At 37.2% G+C, this 14,937-nt stretch overlaps 2 protein-coding genes across 2 annotated transcripts in view; both read left to right on the forward strand.

Moving 5' to 3' along the window:
- On the forward strand, positions 1-3,148 carry ltc4s (leukotriene C4 synthase). The gene is made up of 5 exons (XM_008327200.2): positions 1-1,293; positions 1,652-1,751; positions 1,978-2,048; positions 2,127-2,208; positions 2,691-3,148. The coding sequence occupies exons 1-5, from the start codon at positions 1,236-1,238 to the stop codon at positions 2,848-2,850; spliced, it is 471 nt and encodes a 156-aa protein (XP_008325422.1). The 5' UTR covers positions 1-1,235; the 3' UTR covers positions 2,851-3,148.
- Positions 3,149-4,155: 1,007 nt separating this feature from the next.
- ccdc69 (coiled-coil domain containing 69) overlaps positions 4,156-14,937 on the forward strand; it is a 15,859-nt gene continuing 5,077 nt past the window's right edge. The window contains exons 1-3 of the mRNA XM_008327198.3: positions 4,156-4,328; positions 12,027-12,087; positions 13,795-13,964. Coding sequence (XP_008325420.1) covers positions 4,302-4,328; positions 12,027-12,087; positions 13,795-13,964 — 258 coding nt within the window. The 5' untranslated portion in view covers positions 4,156-4,301. The remainder of the gene's footprint in view (positions 4,329-12,026; positions 12,088-13,794; positions 13,965-14,937) is intronic.

The following is a 14,937-nucleotide window of genomic DNA, read 5'->3' on the forward strand; positions in this document are numbered from 1 at the left end:
AGATGCAATATCTGTTTAGCCTTTTTGTTTAACATTTTTTGCCTATTTACATCACCTGTGTTGACATGAGCAGTAAAAACAGGAATTTACCGATAATAAGAATACCAATGGCCCTCTACAGGATTTTGTTTTTGCAGTAAAGCAAAGATGCAGAAGGAACCCAAATTCATATTGAAGTGTTTCTGTGGTATGTATGTAAAGGATTCTCAGAAAAAAGTGCTCTGTGCGCTACCACATGTGTTTTCTGTAGCTGAGTGAAAGTCAGCATTTGTCTTCCCTGGTGAATTAGAACAGGCCCAATTGCTGCGCTGATGTCCAGACATTAAATCCTGAACATAGCTCAGGATTAGAAGTAACCAGAGTAACGGTTAGTACTGACTCAAAGACAGACCTGTGTCCAGATCTTTGCGTTCGAGCCGGACCTGTGACCACCGTACCTGTGACGCGGTTGTTCTATCTACTGTACTGTTTTGCGTCTCCAGACACACATGCACATGCTGTTGTGCCATGTTGAATATTTCATGTTGTAATAATGTTATTGATCAGTAACTGGAGGCTGATGTCAAGCCTTCATCTTCAGCCTCCTGTGTAAATGTATAAATCTATTTTTTGTATGTAAGCCTTTCCAATGATGAGGAGAAGATAGTTATTTTTATATATTGCTAAGGATGTTTTGTAAGTATTTTATACTTTTGATATGGTTCTCTGTAAAACAAGAGTATTATGTAAATATAGTTCTTTAGAAACAAGCTGGTTGTTTGTGATTTGTTCCTACAGTTGCCTGAGACAATAAAAACTGTTTAGAAAAGATATTTAAAATATATCTGGGGAAAATGGCATTAAATTCTGGGGGGGGAGATCCAGTAATACCATGATAAACAATGAGGATCTGAGGATAAAATTGTCTATACCAATGTGTCTATACCATATTTGTTCTGGTGTTTTACAATCACATCCATACCCAGGGCTGTGTTTTATAAGCAAATAGGTTGGTTCATCTCATATAACATGTAATAATATTTGATTAAAAATTTTAATATAGGTAATGACAGGTTTTTCTGAACTTCAACCTGGTTAACAGGTAAGTCACTGACTCACCATGTTCAACAGTTTGGTTACCTGTGCTCCACCCCTTGTTGGGGTGTGTGCAGAACGTTTTGTGAGTGTGATGCTATGTTTTCTGTCAGGTGTGTCTGTTTCGTCTGTGGCTCTGACTCATCAAGATCCCTGCAGAAATGTTGGGTGATGCTCTCGGCCTCGCTGCAGTTACTGTCCTGGCTGTCTTGGAGCAAGGTAAGAGTGCAGAGCATGCTGGAATACGGGACAAATAACACAGAACGAGCTCTTGTACAGAGATAGTATTTTGCTTCAGATTCTGTTAAATACAAATGTGATTGCAATGAAAACTGAGATTAAGGTAAGTATTGATGATTCCATCCATTGTTTTTAATGAGACAAAAGTTTATTTAGCATGTAACTAAAGTAAAAAGAAAAACAATTTGAAATGTCTTTTATACAATATATAACACGTGGTCTTGATTCTATACATTTTTATTTTTAAAACACAATGGCCTTTGATCATACAGCTGGGTTTCTTTAGTCAAAATGTATGTCAATAAGATAAAACAAGTCTTTGTGTTTGTGTGTGTAGCCTATTTCTCAATGCAGGTTATTTATGCCAGGAGGAAGTACTCTGTATCACCACCAGTTACGACCGGTCCACCAGAGTTTGATAGAGTCTTCAGAGCTCAGTCAGTTCAACCTTTGACCTTCGTTTGTGTGTTTGTTTGTTTCAACTTTTAACTGTGGCTTAAGAAGCCCCAGAGTTCAGGTTGTTACTGTATTTACTTATTTTTTCAGATAAGTTGCAGGTTCTATTGTTAAAAGGTTTTGCTTTGTTTTAAATCAAATCACAAATATTTAAAAGTAAAATCAAATTTCTTAGGGGGTGCTAAGCTTTTTTGTGTATGTTTACAGGGTAAACTGCTCAGAATATTTCCCAATCTTCATCACCCTGCTGTGGATTTCTGGAATCTTCTTCAGTCAAGGTAAACACACACACACACTCACAATTAAGAATAAAAAATAAAATAAAAACTAACTCTGTCTGGGTATGTGAGTTGCAGCTCTCTCCTCCCTCTGTGGTCTTCTTTATTTATATGCACGCCTACGTTACTTTATTGGATATTCGCAATCATCACATGGACGGTAAGACAATCTAAGTCTTTTGCACAAACCATAATTGATCAGTATCTTTAGTAACTATAGTGAAAATCAATTAGTCTTAAAAGGGTAGGCTTAATCCCTGTAAACAGTGAAGCTGCCTTCTCACATGTTCCTGTACCACCCTAACATACTTCTCATAATTACCCTTGCACATAACCTTATGTTGGGCCACAGTGATTCTTTATGAATTTTACATGTCCCCCCTGTGTATGTAAGAATATGAATGTGAATGGTTGTTTGTCCCTTTGTTTATATCCCACCCAGACCTTAAAAAAATTAAGCAGTGCAAGATGTTTGGTGTAAACGTTTTGTAAAAATTATAATATAAATATATATATATATGTATATATATACACACACACACACACATATATATATATATATATATATAAACTATGTATCTTAAATAATTTGACAATTTTACACAGTTGACACTCTTATTGTGACCTTTTTGCCCTCTACAGTTTGGGTCCGATTTATTTAAGTGGTACCTTTCTCTGGATTCTTATTGGCTTCTCATGTCTTGGCATTGTCATCTCATTCATCCGAGTTTACGTTGGCGTGGACATTCCACTGGAGATCGGTATACCCTTGGCCTTGTCTCAGAGCTCTGCAAGATTCTGAGGTCATGGAGAGAGAACATGTGAATAAAAGTAACGTCTGCATCACTGGAGTTTTGTACAGTGAAATATGCAGAGTTATGTCATGAGTTTAAGAGTTTGTTAGCTTTTACCTGCTTCATTGGCTAAAACATGTTCTTTTGTTTTAAGACTGTTGAAAAAGACATACTGTAGTTTTAATGATCAGTTAGCACAAAGCCTCGCCATCGGATTTTGATAATGAAAGATTGATTAAATAAAAAAATATATATACTAAAACGTTACTTCAGCCTGCTGTGTGCTTGTTTCAACAACAGGTGGCAATGCAGGAGCAGCAGAGACATGTGACGTTCACGTGCATAAGTTTTATGATTCTGACCTAATACACACAGAACAGACACAACAACAAAAAGACAGAGGAATGGGAAATCACCGAAATTCCAATTCATCTTAGTCACAGAAATTTTATTTAAATCACACAATCACTCACTCATACACACATTAAAGTAGATTACACATATCAGGTCACATGATCTTCCTTACAAAGTCCTGACATCTATTTATAGAAGAGCTCCCACACACTTACACTTTCTCACACACTTCACTCAGGTATGTTCTGTATGCTCACACAAACACACACACCCATGCATGCATGACCACACACACACAACCACAGTCACTCTCCTCATACACTTATGGAATTTATGTGTATGTGTATTATTAGTGTGACGTTGCAGCAGTTGTCGTTAATGGCGTCAGAGCAAGTTTCTGTCAACAGCAGCTGCTTCATTTTATGTCACTGAGCTGGTGAGCTCGTTAAGATCTGACTCTGGACCTGCACCCTGATCTTTGACCACACTCTTACTGGATCAACACTATGATCTCCCACCAGGCCTTTCACCAGACTTCCACTTAGAACGGGGCATTCACTGAGAAACTTACTTATATGTCCTACAAGATGTACACCAGGCCTCCAACTCCATCTGCAAAAACACCTTTACCAGTCTTTACCACCCTTTCCCCCACCCAGATAGAACCTAATCTCTCAGCACCTTCGACCACGTCCACTTCTACACCTGGAAAATTATATATATATATATCAGTGTGTTGATAACACACTGATATATATATACTGTTGTGTTGTTTTCGACACACAGCAGTATAAATGAGTGGAGTGTTTCTACTAAAATGAAAAGCGACCTTTTCAGAAACAAATGATTCTATGTTTTCGGTGAAAAATAACAGTTTTGTAATTTCACATTTACAACATTAAATAATTGCAGAAGTGCCGAGCCAACAAAGAGTCCATGAACGCACCTATAATAAGCCGCGCCCCCCATGACCGGCGGTGCGTTCACGGACTTTTTCGGGAGAGTTTGAAAGTTGTCATTACAAAAGCCGGAGAAGGAGAATAAAGAGGAGCGGTGAACGGAGCAGGAGCCTCTTCATACAGACAGAAGGAGGCGGTGGAGGAGGATGGGCTGCACCCACAGCAAAGTAAAGGTAAGCCAAAATTTTACAGTCCCAATAAAATTGACCGGAGGAGTTGGTGGAGGCATCTCCAGAAAGCAGCCGTTGTAGGCTGCTGCTACTGGGCTGCTAAACGCGCGGAGCCTCCGGTCATGGAGTCCAGAGCTGCGACTTCTTCTTTTTGTTTTTTACACGTTTTTGTTTTAATTCTCCCTCTTGTTTTGTTAGTTTTCAAAAGTGCTGTCGCTACAAAAGGGCGGTAAAATGTAAATTTTTGTTGGAACATCTGTTTCCAATCGTGTTCGAATCTCAGTTTCTCATAAAAATGCGGTTTATTGTCTATGACATGTGTCTGGTCTCATGGTATTGATTAAAGTTAGTACGTAAAATACTTCCACTGTGACATTTACTTTGTTCATTTAAAATGTACCCCTTTCACCAACAACGATTCATGACATTACTATTCTGTTTTACCTTCTACATACTGCAAAATAAGAGGTGCTTGATAATATTACTGCGGCAAACGACTTAGATGTGTAAACACCCGCAAAGAACTGTGAAAAGTAAAAAATACCAGAGTTACAGAAAGATTTGTTCAAAGTTGTTCATTCATACTTATATATTCACCAGTGAGCTATTCTTTTATTTTGTATGTGGTATTGGGTTTTTGTTTTACCTTTTATTGCAATGACAAACCCACCAAACGGGGCAGCACTTGAAAGGTGTCTCTATAATTTGCTACACATTGTGTTGATTTTGAGAAAGGTTGTTTAAGTTGTCTTTTATGTCCAGCACATTTATTATGTTTTAAGAACAAGATGCTGGCTACACCTTGTGGATAGTCTTATTTACGGAAATATAATAGATGATGCTATTAGCGATTGACGGTCTGATAATATTTGATGATGAGTGTAAATCAATCCACAACCTTGTCTTTGAAAAATGTGGTTTAACTTTTTTTGCAGTACAGTCAGTATGTTTACATCTGTAGAAACAGTCCAGTTGTAGTTCGACTTTCCTACTGTCTTGTAATCTCTGAAACAAGTTTGTTTCTTTTGACTTAAACAGTGGAGAAATATTATTGTCCACTGCACTTACAATAGAGACAATTTGGTTTTGAGTGTAATATATTTTATTAGCCTGGTTAAAAAATACACCTGGATGTCAAGTTGTTTTGGTTTAGGCTTTAATATTTTTCCCGATGAATGCCAGATGCTAGTCTTTTTCAGAAGCAGTTACGTGAGCAGTAAATCTTTAATTAGCACAGAATTACCATTGATGGCTAAAGGCTGAGAGGATCAATGAGGCTGACACCATTATGCCACTCTAATCCTGTTTAATTCACAGCGCCATCCACATACAGCACAAACAACCATGTTAAAGCAGTACTTCACTTATTTTAACGTGAGGTTCTGACTCAGAGTCGACTGTCCTGGGCTCCCAATGTAAGAACCAGTGACTGACACTGAGGTTCACACTTGCTGTCATATAGGGGCCTCCCACTGCTCTTGTGCGGGAATAGAGCATCTGGATCACTCTTTTCTTTTTTTCTTTTTTTCCCAGTTCAAACTTTGGACAAGTTAGTACTCATGTTGCCCAATTAAAGCCATGTGTGCCCCATATGGACATGGAGGTTAAGAGTTTTTGGACACAAGTGACTGACATTCTTTCAGTTGTTGAATCCTGCGTCTATTAGTGTGGATATTAGTGGGCGTTCTCACACCAACAAAAAACAGACTTTTTCCTGTTGTGGCAGAAATATGCTTGTTGTGTTTCTCCTGTGCAGCCAAAACAGCATTAAAATCATCAAGCGCTCTCTGTAAACTTCTGTAAATGAAAATATTACACTTTTTACTGGCCTGTTGTCAGTTTATCTTCTTGCATAAATCCTTTTGATTATTTTTTATTTTAATGTACTTTTTTTTGTAGAAATGGCTAACTAGCGTGTGTGTCACTGTTAATCAGGAATACGTCGTTGTTACTGCAGCTTGGACTTTGAATCCCAACTAGTGTCATCAATCAATGTCACCAAATTCCTCACAAACAATCCATCAGTTGTTAGACACATACGTAAAATGACAACATCATGACCTTTTCTTTTTTGATCAAAGTTCTCATTCCATGTCAGCAGAAACAAGAAATGTTTGCTGTGACATTGTAAAGACGGTGGAAGGGACTTTGTGTGATGCAGTTGTTATTGTTGTGTTGTAGTTACAATGTTTCTAAAACAAGATGTTTTGTTTTTCATCACAAACTACTAAATGTATCTTTACTATTAAACTATTAAATGTTTAATACTCTGTGAGCTTAGTTTCATGTCATGACGGGCGATATTTATAAATTAAGTCTGCATTAAGTAGCGCACAAAAACAAACTAAAGCACATGATGAAGATTTTAGGGCCTTGAGGGTGGGGAGAGAGCTGACTGAGTCACATGACACTGTTTTTGTTTTTGTTGTGTTTGCTAGACACTTTTCAGCTGTTCTTTTTTTTTTTTTTTTTGCTCAAGAACTATAGAAGTAATGTTAGCATTAGCAGCTGTTCTCTCACCAGCCTGAGAACAAAGCAGTCTGACTTTGTGCCCAGGTGTTTCTATGGTGGTTTTTATAAAATGACATTGGCTGATTTAAGTATAATTGCTCTATTATCACCCCCATGTTAAGAGTTTTTGGGGAAGGATGGTTGTTTTGCATGTGCAGTTTGTTTTGTGAATTTGGGTCAAATAAATACAGCTGACCGAGTTGACTGATAGTAGACTGACAAAGAAGGACATCAGGTGACCAGTCATATCTCTGAGAACAGGAAGCAAGCTTTTCTTACTGATTTACTATAAGGTGTAACCGAAAATTATAACTGCTGAAGTGTTGACAGATCTTTTTGAAAGCTGAAAGTCAGGTCTTACAAAAGGAACATTGTACAAGGAAATGCAGGTGATTTTTAAAGATGTCACCTGCTGAAATCTGGCCCTTAAGATATTACAGCTTCATTAACAGTGTAGAGGTCACAAGGCTGCACGGTGCATGTTTATTTTAAAAAACAAAACACAATAAATATAAAACACAATGAATATGAATTTTGAGTATTTTGGGGGTTATACAGACACATCAAACAACACATCCAAAAACCTTAATCTTAAGATTTTGTTCCTTACATATTTGAACGACAGAGGCATCACTTCACACACATTTTGACAGGTTTTCAGATCAGCTAAGCAGATGTTGTTTCCATTTTATTTCAGCTTCCTTCTTCGGATAAATGTTTTAAAATAGAGAATTCAATGCATCTGTGATGCCCTACTTTTAGCACCACTCTTTAAGGTCTTAAAAGTCAAATGGTTCAAGGTGTCTTATTTATCCGTCTTATTTATCCAGGAACATATTTTTACCATCTTCCCTATTTATCTTTAAAACAACTTTCTGCTCTAACACACTGTCACAGTTCACATATAGTTGGAGTCTGGTGGAAAAGTTTGATCTCGATAAACAAAGCACCTGTCAAACCAAACCAGCTGCTGGACATGTGTGAACCCCTCACAAAGGTCAGAGCTCTACTTTTATGATATGTGGTTATCAAACAACAAATGTTAAATAAAATTCTTCATCTCTACTGTAAACTCAATGTTAGAATCTATGGACGGCTATGAAGCTGAGTTTACCTGTTGAGATGCTGCTGTCTGTATTTTTACTTTTTTTTTTGCAAGCGATTCAAAAACTTCTAGGTGATTAACGTGGAAACATAGACCCATATTATAATTTAGGGATTGAAAAAATATTGTAAAAAAAGTAAAACACATGAAAAGGTGACCTGTGGAGGTGAGGGGATTTAACCAATTAGCATAGCCTAGCCACTGAGAAAACTGACAACTTTAAGTAATAAACACTAGATGTTGTTGGATACTTTTTTGTTTGTTTGTTTTATGTTTTGAGAAAACTCTTGTTTGAGCTTCGGTGGAAAACAAGGTTGTTTTTTTTTTAACTGACTTTTATTTGGAAACTTGACTGGTGACATAAAATGTGGTTTAAGCGCAGTGAATATACAACTGTAGCCCTTTGTAGTCCTTTAGGCTTTTGATGTTTTTCTTTTCTGTTTATTTATCTCATAAACATAGACATCACCACATCACTTATTCTCCTAAAACTAAGCAGTTATTTAATGACAATACAGACCATAAAAAAACATGCATGCTGAACATTAGTGTTACTGTGACAGCCATCCATTCTGTTCCTTCATCAGCTAAATATTTTTAAAAATGTTGCCCTTCTGGGAGAAATGTCACATGTTGTAGAGAATAAGCATTCCAAGTTGCTACTCATCCATGGGAGACTCAGGAATTCCTTATTTCAGAAGAAATTCCTAACAGAAGCCGGAAGCTCTGGAATACTCTCCTCCAAAGAAACAAATGGGGCGTTCAAGCATATTCTGGAGATAAATGAGTTGAGGGCAAAGTCATTGAAGTCTGGAATTGAAAAAAGGAGCATGTAATCTTAAAATTCCTGTGGCGGTGCTGGATTCCTTGATATCTAAAGTTGGTATTTATCGCACTGCTGCTTCACTTAGATGTTGGTTGTTTTTTTCCCAGACAGCAAAGGAAGTCATTAGATCTGAAACATTTTTGTTACGGATCATAGTCAAAAAGCATCTGATGGGTAGGACTAAAAACACAGACTGATTTAGGTCTGCCGTATCTTGAAACAATTAACATAATATTTGTAGCTCAGTTGCTCAGTTACTGCTTTTTTCCTAAGGCCATGTACTGTAGTTGACGATAACCATTTGAGAAAGTAGTCACAGTAGTAGTCTGTGGAGATGCAATCAACATTGTGTTTTAATGAACAGAAATATTTTAATTGGCTTAAAAATGGGGTGGCAACAAGTAATGTTATTTCTGGAGGCAGCAGCCACCATGTTCCAACCCCACTGTCAAACGCCGAGCTGATAGAGCGAACCTTCAGTGACACTTAGAAGCCAGAAATGCTTTTGAAATTTCATCAGCTCCATTGCTGCCAATGCAAGGTCATGAAATCTGGCCCAACAGATGTTGATCTGTGCACAAAACCACGGTGGAAAAACAAACCAAAAACAATTATGTTTTAAGAGATAGGAATTTTGCTCTTGCATATGTTGTAAAAGCCCTTTTTGTTAGCACTCATTACCCACTGCACTAATTAGATGAAAAAAACAAAGTTTGAACTTGAACTTTATTTAATTTTTCAATTGTTGTATTTTTTTGGGAAAATATTTCATAATATAATTTAAATACATTTTCTGTAACACACTTTGCAGAAAAGCAGAATTGGACAAAAGAAAAATTGCATTCATTGCATCTGTAGTTAGCAGTGGAGGTACTTTTAAGATACCACATATTTTACCTGTGGAAAGTTCTAATCATAAATATGCTTTTTTTTGTTATCATTCCTCAAAGGTAATAGAAATTCCACGAGAATTTTTACGAGGCTCATAAAACATTTAGAAAGTCATAAAACACATAGAAAGTTACTTTTTGTTGGTTGATTTCTTTGCTGGTGGCTTTGACCTGTTTTATACCTTGTGTTGATATTGTAAAAACTGAGACTCCTTCCACCACAGATTAAACCCACCAATGATTTGATTTATGCTCACCTGTGAAACATCTGCTGGAACATCATGGTGAAACCAGACCCATTCCGTTTTTCTGGAAGCTGAAGTGCTGAACAAACAGACGAGCAGAGTCTGATTTACTGCCTTCTAGAAAGTCAGGGCCCCTACGAGGCCTTAGAGAACATATGCTTCTCCTCCTCCTCCTCTTCCTTCTCCTTCCACTCCTCCTCCTAAAGCTGAGAAACACACGACAACATGCCGCTAAGTTTCAGCTCATCTGATGTTGTTCCGTGTCTAACCTACACAGATTTATTGTTTGCACTCCAAGGTGGAATAAAGTCAGACTCAAGTGTTTATACAGTGTGTGTGTGTGCGTGCGTGCGTGCGTGCGTGTGTGTTTGAGGGTGTGATTGTTTGGCTTCTCTGCTTGAGAAATGAGTGGGTGTGAGGTAACATAGTAACCACTGCACTGTGTTGTCTCTGTGTATAGATGTGGCCTGTGATGTGGTCTTTTAGCTTCTGTGTTTTACCTAAGTTTTATTTTGCGTTACAGTTGAGCTCATTCACTTATGTGCAAAGAAATAACCATTCTGCATTTTACATCTCCTACGATCACACTGCATTTAATTGAGAAAATCTGTGATCTGTCGATTGTAGTGGACTCACCACCAGGAAGGTTTAGGGGGGTTGGTACGGTGCAATGTGATTTGGGTGGCGACTGCTGCCCCCGCGACCCAGTAACGGATAAGTGGCTGAAAATGGATGGATGGATGTGATTTGTTGAGTTGTCGATCCCCTGCTGCTGCCATCATTCGATTTAAAGTTGATATATTGTGACATTGGAGTTTAAAATGTTTCAATCGAATTTACCACAGTTGTGCATGTGTTACCCATGATGCAGCAGTAGAACGGCAACACCTGCCTTTCATGAGCTTAAAATACAGAACTTCTTAAAAACTGTGGTGCAGGAAACTGAAACTGAGGAAACTTTGTTGCAAGATAAAATTGACTTATGACTGTCGTACAGACTTATTTTTGTATATATTTAGCTGTTTACTGTTTTGCAGGGCCAAATTTGTCCCAAGTAAAATATTAGCAATATAGAAAGAAAAGGTTGTTGCTTCAAAGTTCTATATTTTGAAGTGTAGGTAGGTTAGTTGATAGTTTTTTTCGATGGGTGGATGGATGAATGCCATTTGACAACATTGCATGTCACAATGGGTTAGAACACTTGTGGAAGTAATAATAGCCTGTAACACTATCATTTTATTTTTTAATTTTGGAACTTTATTTGTAGTTTAATGGCTGTTTATGTCATTATATGTTACAATATTTTGCAGCAACGCAGAATTACAACAGACAAAAGCAAACCATAATATTTATTTTTGGGGTGTTGTCAGCGCAGAAGGGTCCACACAGTTCTGACCATTGTGCTAAAAAATAGTTCTTAATTGGTACAAAATTATTATATTATTGTTATTACAACACTGGCAGGGTCAGGAGCCGCGAACTAGGGTCCAGCTTAGTGTCCAACCAAACACCACTTCTGACAGATGGTCAGTTCCTGGCACTGCTGGTCTGCTTCATGTCTATGACAGAGACATGAAGCTCTCTGCTTCATGTCTCTGATAAACCTGACATTATCAGGTTTGTTGTTCAGTCTAAGCCTGTGAACTTGGAAAACTGTAATCATTTGTTCTGAATGAAGTCCAATAACAAGACATTTAAAAAGCCCTTACTGTGCAATAGGTGAAACCTAAAGATTTCAGAAATTTCAAAAACGCAACTTTTTCTAATTCAAGGTGTACCTTTAGGTATATGTGGTTCCTCTGAGAATCAAATCCAGGACTCATACAATATTAAAGATATTTAGGCTTAAATGGTGGTTTTATCATTTGGCTAAAATGTACAAACATAACTTGCTTTTATTTTACTGATGACTTTTATTTTGAAAATTCCCACATCACCAGGTTATATGTTTATTTTCAAAGTTCAAATGTACACAATGATAGCGTGTAACTGTAAGTGAAGAAGCACAGCCTCTGTCTGAGCTGAGGGCATGTGCTTGTAGTTTTTGTTACTAGTTACTTGCTTACTTTTACTTTACTTCTTACAGATGAAATAAAGTCTGTTTTCTTTTCCTGTCATTGTCAGAAGAAAAGCAAAGGCAAGAAAGGAGAGAAGAGCCAAAACAACAGCCGTAAAGATGACGGAGGTGTGTTGAATTTTTCAAATCTATGTATATCTCTTAATATGTGTGTGTGTGTGTGTCTTCACAAAAGATGTAAAAAGCTATTATTTGTTTTGTTCAGGAGTCTACTGCGTTTAGACCATTGTTAACGTTAGTTCGAACAATGGTGGCAAAGTCATTTAGCTACCAGGCTCATTTAATGTCACACAGCAACATTCCTGTGGTGTTGCACACAGTGCACACACACACACACACACACACATTGAAGATCTTTGTTTAATGTCAAGACTTACTGACAGAGATGGGAGGAAGTACAACTATAGTATTGTGGTCTTTAAGTTAGAGTGATGGTTGCAAGTAGGTCAGAAAATGGTTGCAAAAACAAAGATATGAGGAAGAAACGGTACAAAGTTTATTTTCGAGAAAAGTGGGGTTTACTTTGTTTAAACTTCATTTCAATCTTAAGACTGCCATGTTAAGACATTTGAATATTTATGTGTATAAATATACAATATAATACAATTTGGGAAAAGAAAATATCAAAGTAAGCAGTTTTTCTTGTTGAATTTTGGTCAGTTTAAATTGCTTATGCATCTGGGTCAAAAAACGTTTAGCTTTCAATAAGACACAGAGCTGGACCACATGCAGGCCAATTAAGAAAAAAAATCAGTCAATGCTACAAAAGGACATTTGTTATCTGTGCAGAATGAGGCCAGTCTGTTGTTTTACAGAAATGTACATGAAGTTCCTGGGAGGACATGTTGTGATGATGATGTCACGTTTTGATCAATATCAGTTGAAATGAGGCTCAGAGAACAGGAGGTTGTTTCTGCACAAAACTAACAAACAGGTTTCTCTTTTCATCAACAGGAGACATAAAAAAAGTAAGACATTCTTGCCTTTAAAAAGCATGTCTCTGAGCAAAAAACATCTTTGTGGAAAAACATGCAAACACTGTTGGCGTGAACAATTTTATAATAACATGTTTAAGGTGATGATGGTGATGAAAATAGTAATAATTAAGTAGATACAGTTTCAGATGCCAGAGATGTGTTTATGGTTGAGCTCTGGGACTTTTATGTTAGTGGAAACAAGCTCTGGTGGTGATGACATTTTATTTCCTCACACTGCAGTCAAAAAAAAAAAATCAACACACCCAGCACTGTGACTGTTCTAAAACGTTGAGATAAGATTCTAAAATATTGAGATAAGATTGTGTTAAAAAAAATTATGATTAAACTACACTAACATATTTTTCCTTTGTTGATGTAGTAATGTGTTAATGTAGTAATGTGGTTTGTGTAACAAAGTCATAATGCTGAGTTTTAAAGTCAGGATCAACTAGAGGTTTTTGCAGAGAGAGGGGAAAAAAATGAAAAGTATTTTAGTGAATGAGTGTCCTCACAGTGTGTGTTGGCTCATGTTTGTACATGCCCATGATGTAACTGACAGGTTGCAATTGAATTACAGTGAGCAACACTTCCTCTGTGTGGGTGTGTGCGTGTGTTAAACCACAGTTTTTAGGTTTTTGTGATGACCTCATATACTTATACAGTTTAGCTGTTAACCCTTAACAAGGAGGAGGACAAGAGAAAAGTGTTAAAAAGGTTATGTGTGTTTGTTATTTATGTTATGATGTTGACATGAACAACTAATTGATGGATAATTACTACAAATTAAGTGAATTTTAATAATTATTTTTCGAAAATGTTTACGTGTGTGTATTTCCAGGTGAGGCGGAGCAGGACATCTGCCTGGAGAAGCAGTTGGAACACTTTGAATGGCAGCTGAGAACTTTAAAGCAAGTGCTGTCAGCCAATGGGAACTCAGAGAGGGCGGAGCTTCTCAAAGAACATGCCGATGAAGACGTTTGCACCCTTGTTCTGAGCCTCCTCGACAAGGTGAGCGCAGTTTACACCACATGATCAGTGTATTGGACATGCTGAGATGCATTTCATTGCGTGAATAGTAATGTAACTGAATATTGAGGTATCAACTACTGGCTTGTTCTACAATGTTTAATGTTAATCATGTTAATTAATAAGTGAAATTATTACGATTTCTTTTCAATGCCTTTACAGAAATACACACACTGTATGTCCTATAATTTTACTGTCCATTTCACTTGTCATTGCTCTAATTTAGAGTTGATACACAAAAAGGAAGTGAAAAAAGTCTGTTAGATTAAAATACAATCTCAGCACCCAACATGCATTTGCAGAGCCTTATCTTCAGGTCTAACGCCAGCTTGAAAGCTTGAAAATCATTCAGTGCAGGATGTAGATAATCTCACCACCAGGAATGCACATGTCCGCAGACACACACACTGACATTCTGCTATGGTGCCTGCCTTCCACTTATCTTATCTATCAACAGCTGGTCGACTCAGTTTATATAATCTTATTAACAGAGTTTTTATCTTAACTCTTACAAGAGAAAAGCAGCGTGTCATGAAGAAAAGAGCATTTACATCTGTGCAAATAACTGCCAACACTCCATGGAGTAGGCATCTGGGGTGTGTCTGTGTGTTTGTGAGAAAGACATGATGGGGTGTGAGCACTGTCAGGACCACTACACATACCTTACCTCGACGGCCACATGTGACCCAGGCACAACCCTGGAGTTGGCAAGTCTGTGATCATTTGAGAAATGATAAGAGAAACTGAGAGATTTACAAATGACAAGTAAAGATAAATATCTACAGTACAACACCCTGTGAATGCAACCTTCTATGTAGTCTAACAATGTACTGTATGTCTGGAAGTTTTAGCTTCCCAGTACATTATCAATGAAGATCTTCAGTTTAACTCTGCATGAAATGACAAATAGTTTTTAATTTATTCCTGTTTTAGTCTATATTTTGTAGTTATCTTA

This window comes from Cynoglossus semilaevis, chromosome 15 (genome assembly GCF_000523025.1).
Source record: "Cynoglossus semilaevis isolate Cse_v1.0 chromosome 15, Cse_v1.0, whole genome shotgun sequence".
Taxonomy (NCBI): Eukaryota; Metazoa; Chordata; class Actinopteri; order Pleuronectiformes; family Cynoglossidae; genus Cynoglossus; species Cynoglossus semilaevis.

What these genes read in the sequence shown, in the direction of transcription:
- ltc4s (XM_008327200.2), top strand. Translation starts at nt 1,236, where the DNA reads ATGTTGGGTGATGCTCTCGGCCTCGCTGCAGTTACTGTCCTGGCTGTC. An exon ending in GATAGAGTCTTCAGAGCTCA is followed by an intron (nt 1,752 to 1,977) that starts GTCAGTTCAACC and finishes GTATGTTTACAG; the next exon opens with GGTAAACTGCTCAGAATATT. An exon ending in TGGAATCTTCTTCAGTCAAG is followed by an intron (nt 2,049 to 2,126) that starts GTAAACACACAC and finishes TGTGAGTTGCAG; the next exon opens with CTCTCTCCTCCCTCTGTGGT.